This window comes from Palaemon carinicauda, chromosome 25, assembly GCF_036898095.1.
Source record: "Palaemon carinicauda isolate YSFRI2023 chromosome 25, ASM3689809v2, whole genome shotgun sequence".
In the NCBI taxonomy this organism is placed as follows: Eukaryota; Metazoa; Arthropoda; class Malacostraca; order Decapoda; family Palaemonidae; genus Palaemon; species Palaemon carinicauda.
The window spans coordinates 64,251,174-64,258,400 of record NC_090749.1 but is presented as its reverse complement, the minus strand read 5'-3'; the positions used below and the strand labels follow the sequence as shown (position 1 = coordinate 64,258,400).

The 7,227-nt window shown below is 28.9% G+C and overlaps 1 protein-coding gene across 1 annotated transcript; it reads right to left on the bottom strand.

The window, feature by feature from the left end:
* Positions 1 to 4,986: 4,986 nt before the first annotated feature.
* Positions 4,987 to 5,472, bottom strand: LOC137619056 (zinc finger protein SNAI2-like). The gene has a single exon (XM_068349252.1). It carries the CDS (start codon positions 5,470 to 5,472, stop codon positions 4,987 to 4,989), a length of 486 nt encoding a protein of 161 aa, XP_068205353.1.
* Positions 5,473 to 7,227: the final 1,755 nt, after the last annotated feature.

Sequence of the window (7,227 nt, the reverse complement as noted above, 5' to 3'; positions counted from 1 at the left end):
ATGATATATGTGTGTATATATATAAAAATATATATGTATATATATATATATATATATACTGTATAATTATATATATATATATATATATATATATATATATATATATATATATATATATATATATATATATATATATATATATATATATATATATATATATATATATATTTATATATATATGTATATGTATATATAAATATATATATATACATATATATACATATATATATATATATATATATATATATATATATATATATATATATATATATATATATATATATATATATATATATATATAGATAGATAGATAGATAGATAGATAGATATATGATGTATATATAGATATGTAGTACTGTATATTCCATTTTTTACCTAATAATGAAAAGTATATATGTATTTATTTTTTTCCTAATTCTGATATGTAAATAAATCTTGTGAATGTTTCATAATGAAATTTATTATGACCTGGTTGAATGTTTTTGTACTGCTGATGGGTTATTTTCTTTTACTTCAAAGTCTTCATTGCTGTTAATGTGTATTTATGAAGCAAAAATTAAGAGCTGTTTACTTTGTTATTTTGTAAGTCACTTGATATAAAATACTATTTCACTAGTGTTATTAATCTGTTATTGTATATTTCGATATCCTGTAACTAGGCCTTACAGTATAGTTAGGTTTCTATATACAGGGACATGGGCAGCAAAGTAATTTAAAAGGGGGATGGAATTGGAACTGGTGGGTTGGGGCTGAATGAAGGGGGGGGGGGGGGGAAGTGGTGGGTGGGTGGGGGGGGGGTGTGCGTCCCTAGGAACTTGGCCCTAGGGCGGCAGTTAGGTATTTGAGGGCCCTGAATGTTTCACACTGGTAATATCCCTAGATCAGTGGTTCCCAACCTTCTTCCAGTGGTGACCCCATTTCAATTTGACCATACTTTTTGCGACCCCACTCAAATATCAAGGCTACCTGTATATTCTCTTTTTAGATAAAAGAATATAATTGATTAAAGTACACTGTTTATCATTAAATAGTAAAAACCCAAAAATGCACTTATATATAATACATAATTTCTTTATATAAGACACAATGCATAATAGAATGCTATTGATATGAATAACACAAACATTATCTTGATAATAAACAATGATGTTCATGTCATTCCTGTGATGGTTAGAATTGCTTTTCCATCGCCAGTATCTCAATCTGCCTTGATGTTTTCGATAAAGCACAACGTAGTTCATCTTCAGCATGGAGATTAGTTTTCAGCTTCGACTTTATTAAAAGTACAAATGAAAAGGTCATTTCACACATATGTCGAAGAAGAGGGCATAACATTTTAAGCATACCTTCAGCAAAATTTGGATATCGACGTAACTGCTTTATCCAAATTGAAATAGGGAATTAAAGTCAGCTTTGGCAATGTCAGATGTAATAAGATTAGTAAATTTTTATGGATATCTTTCAGGAACATTTTCAAATGGTTTATTGGAGGTAACGTGTGGGATAACAGAGGCTTTTCTGGAAAATTTTGGCTAAATTCCTCGTTTAAAGTTTCTAAGAAGAAGAATGAGTAAACTTTGAAAACTGTTTGAATGGAATATCAGTGTCATTTTATTCAACAGATACATTTAATGTGGGAAACATGCACAATTTCTCTTTCTTCATTTACTCCAAACGATCCAGCTTCATCTGGAAGGCATTTATTTTTTCTTTCTGAAGTGGAAGATAAAGGGAATTCAAAATTATGAAAAATCTATTAGTAGGCAGTTTTTGCCCAATTACTCATATTACCTAAGAAACTGGAAAGTTCTGTTCTTCCTTGCCGAGATAAGAATTCTCTCACCTCACTATTCAACTAAAAGGGGATTACCTTTTGGTAGCTACCTTACTCCAGTTTATAACATAACTTCATACTTAGAATCCATTTTTTTTATGACACACTTTAGCAAACAACCGGTTGTTCAATGCATTTGACTTTATAAAGTTAACTGCTTTAACAACTGATTGCATAACTTTTCAAATCTTTGGCAATGTTTCTGCCCAAAATACTTAACGATGTATCATGCAATGAATTCCTACAACTTCTGGAGAAATATTCTTTACCTTCTGTTGAAACCCAGATCTACGACCTAGCATAGAAGGTGCACCATCAGTACACATACCACCGACATTTTCCCACATTAATCCTCTTTTTATAAGAAATTATCCTAATTTTCTTTTTCAAATATACCACAGCTTCAGTTGTTTCTAATGGTCTGCAAGAAAGAAATACATCCTTAAAATCACCATAAACTATTAACCAAGGAAGATTACCTATATATGTTGACTCATCAACTTTTAATGTGTTGAAATAAAGTGAAGATGTACAGAATGATTAGAAAGCGTTATAATTTCCGAGAATTTAACTCCCTTATTTTCAGTTATGTCATGAACGATGTCTTTTGCAAATGGTGAAATGAATTCCTCACAAATGACATGCGGATCTTCTTTTTTTTTTTTTTTTTTTTTTGTCAAGAAGAGAATTTTTTTTTTTAGATCCACATGCTTATTCTTGAAAAAGAGGGCTCTCTTTATTGAACTTTGCACTTTTCGTCTCAAAATGATGTTTTAACTTATCTTGAGTCATTGATTCTTCTGAGAGCACTTCATTGCACATCAAATTTGAGTTTTTACTTTTCCTGCTGAGATAAAGCAAGTACAACCGATGTTGGTGTAGTCCTCCATACATTTCTGCTTTCCTTTGTTGTTTGCCATTGCCATATATACAACAACTTATTGTAAAATCAAATGAGAGAGAGAGAGAGAGAGAGAGAGAGAGAGAGAGAGAGAGAGAGAGAGAGAGAGAGAGAGAGAGAGAGAGATATTAAAATCAGTCAATTAAAACTTGATAATGATAACTATGGTGATAACAAGAAAAATGCTATGAAAACATATATTTATAAACACAAATGTGTCTGCATTTGTGTCTTATATATATATATATATATATATATATATATATATATATATATATATATATATATATATATATATATATATATATATATATATATATATATATATATATATATATATATATATATATATATATATAGTGCACACACACATGCATATGCACAGATACATGCACATACACACTTCTCTCGTCCTCTCTTTCATTTACATTTTTTTTAAAGGAATTTCAGACTAAACTACGTATCTGCATTTTGAGTAATCACCAACAACTCATTTGTCATTTCTGTCTTATATGCACATGTCTTACTGCAGCTTAGGTTTATAAACAACAATATTTTCGGCATATATGACTATTTTGACTTTCCTGAATTGGAGTTAGAATAAAGTTTTTAATAAATATCATAATTAATAGATAATTTAAATATCAAAAGCTTTCTGTTACACGAATACAAACAAAAACCTCAGATATAAACTTAAATAATGAAATTTATAACAATCTTAAACATAACTATGCTCCATACCTATAAATTTCAAAATACAAATTCATTGTTTGTTCAACCCGACTGGTAGCACAGTGACACAGACATACCAGATGCAATCTCTTTAATTAACAAAAATTATAGAAAACAGACATATATAAATATATATGTGTATATATATATGTATATATATATATACATATATATACACATATATACATATATATATATATATATATATATATATATATATATATATATATATATATATATATATATATATATATATATATACATATATATATATATATACATATATATATATATATATATATATATATATATATATATATATATATATATATATATATATATACATATATATATATATATATATATATATATATATATATATATATATATATATATATATATATATATATATATATATATATATATATATATAAAATGTATACAAAACACAGGATGGGACCAGATATAAAATACAGATTTATTAAATCTATGGATAAACCCTATAAGTACTTTCCACAGAGATAATCGTTCTCATTAAACCTTCTCTGTAAGAAATGATCTGAGAAAGGCCAATAGACAGCAATGTAAGGTATGTACATGTGAACGATCGGCCCAGTTGATCGTCAGATTAAGGTATATGCTAAAAAGGGAAACAACTCAGTTTGAGTATGGTCATTCTATTCTTCCTCATTCCTTTTTTAGATTTATATATACCATCTTAAGTAGGAATGGGGAAGATTTTTGGTAAAGCCTACTGAATCCTCTTAATCCAATGATATCATCCAACACCCTTTAGATTATTATCATGCCTTCACGACCCCAAGAAAATTGCTTGCCGACCCCAATTGGGGTCGCGACCCCAGGGTTGGGAACCACTGCCCTAGATGGACAATGTTCCAGGAGCATTGATCCCCCTGGCGATTGTTTTTGTGACATTTATGATTTTTTTTATGATTATTCATACATTATTTCATATTTATTTAGATTTCCATAAGGATCATATATGGATGGTTTCGGTGAGTACACTTACAGGATACAAATCTGTAATGGAAGTTTTTCCCTATCATTGCCATCTTAATTATTTTTGGAAGATTTGGATGTGACCCTTCTCTCTTAGTCCATCTATCGTGACTTTTTATTTTTCAGCTATATTCTTTAACCTTTACCTACAGAATTTTAACTTTCTAAATATTCAAAAAAACTAAATAGTGTCAGAATTTTTGAAAAAAGGATAATGCAAGAACAACAAAGTACAATTCTGTTTATTATAAAATAATCGGCAATATTAGTAATAATAAATACAAAGCGTATAATTGTAATATAAACTTGCATAGTAATACCAAGGAAATATACTATGTGAGAATGCTAATCACATGTTGAAAGGTATTCATCAAAGGGATAAAACTTTTCACTAGTAAATTGCCAGCACAAGACATGCTTCATAACTATAAACTAATACACAACAACAATATGAATGCGGTGTCGCCTTAAAATGAAAATAAACATAATCCACAACTATTCAGGACAACTGTTGAGACATTTCTTTTCCCACCGGATGACTGAAGAGGTGCATCCTGAGAGCTCCTTGGTCTACGAACTTTGCCCCACAAAAGGCACACGGGTACATTTTGTGGGTCTTCGTGTGCCTCTGAAGGTCACCCACATTGTCGAACTTCTTGAAGCATGTAAGACACGAAAAGACGGTGTCCTCGTCAACCATTCTACGTCGTGATTTGTGTACGTGGCTTTCGTCCCCAGACGATGGAGGGGAGGGGGAATTTCGCTTTTCAAATGAGAAAGATTTCTGTGACTTCAACTTCTTCCCCTTTGCTTCTAGGGAAGAGACAGGGGTGGAAGTATGGACCGAGGGAGGAATCGAAGCGAAGAACGGCAGAGAGTCAGGTTTGGACCGAGAAAGGTCTTTGGTTCTGGTGGATATAGGAGTTACTGGAAATAATAAGTTCTCTTTGTCCTCAATGATGTCTTGGAAATGGATCTCATTCATCGCTGTTGGTAGTGTTGCTTTTGCTCGGCAAAAGAGAAGGTTTTTACCAAATATTGAAAGTTTGGAAAATTAAGTTGGCAACTGAATGTAAAGGATTTTTGTCCTGCTTAGGCAATGAAAAGGGTTACGATTAAACGGCAACTGCTGTTATAAGACACCTCCTTCAAAGGTGTTGTGGAATTGACCGACAATATTAGTCGAGTAGAAGTACCAAACAAAAGCAGCGAACAACTCTTACCGTTTTACTAAAATATTCAACATTTCTTCAACAAGCAATACATCTACTCTAGTGCGAACTAAATCACTGTGGCAAAAATCTCTTCAATATTAAATCCTTTCAGTTTCTTCCACCTTCACTTCTCTATATGTTCGCTTTCAACTGAATAGAGAGGAGTCTTTGTGGGTTAAAATTACCTGTTCCATCAATCGTTAAAATGACTTTAAGAACAAATAAGATCCTGTATCCTACAACCTGTTTCCTGGATAGCCAATTTGATGGTTTGCCCTTTTGAATAGTAAACGTAAAGCTATCAAAATTCTCTCTCTCTCTCTCTCTCTCTCTCTCTCTCTCTCTCTCCAGTTTCTGAATAATGAGAAATATAAAGAGATAGTTACTATCTGAATTTACATGGAGTTCTTAATATCCATACAAAAACGAACATATATTTACAATACAATTTATGCTGTGTTTAGCGGAGATTAGAAGTCAGACACGTCTTATTAAGGTTCATTTTCCATTCCTTTCCATTCAGGAAACGAAGATCGTGTAAACTCAGTGTGAGATGAGAAAAAAAAACCGTAGAAACTTTAATAATATATAGATTTATGGAACTAAAATGATATTGTGATATCTAAATTATTATTTCATAGTATTTGAGTTAATCAGGACTGAATAATGATCATAAATTTTATTGAATAAAACTTAAGCTGCTTTATATCTAAAATATATCCATCAATGATCTAGTTCTACGTTACAAAGATCAAATTAAAATAAAAGAATTATATAAATAATACTTAATCATGACAACAAGGCAGTAGTAGCTACAACTTGTTTTTGCGTTATACCCCCAAACACACTCTCTCTCTCTCTCTCTCTCTCTCTCTCTCTCTCTCTCTCTCTCTCTCTCTCTCTCTCTCTCTCTCTCTCTCTCTAAATAGTTCTAGTAGTAAATATGCTGAGAATATAAGGATATTTTGGAAATTTCCTTTAAATTTCACATGATCTCAAGTTTAAATATAAAGTCTTATTTTACAAGCATAACTGTAGGGTAGAAAAAATATCTTTCCACACTTTGTATATATGTATACAGTATATATATATATATATATATATATATATATATATATATATATATATATATATATATATATATATATATATATATATATATATATACATAAATATATATATATATATATATATATATATATATATATATATATATATATATATATATATATATATATACTGTATATATATATATATATATATATATATATATATATATATATATATATATATAATATATATATATATATATATATATATATATATATATATATGTATGTATATATATATATATATATATATATATATATATATATATATATATATATATATATATATATATATGTATATATATATACAGTATATATATATATATATATATATATATATATATATATATATATATATATATGCATATATATGTGTATATATATAAAGTATATATGTATATATATATATATATATAT

What these genes read in the sequence shown, in the direction of transcription:
- LOC137619056 (XM_068349252.1), bottom strand. Translation starts at nt 5,472, where the DNA reads ATGAATGAGATCCATTTCCAAGACATCATTGAGGACAAAGAGAACTTA.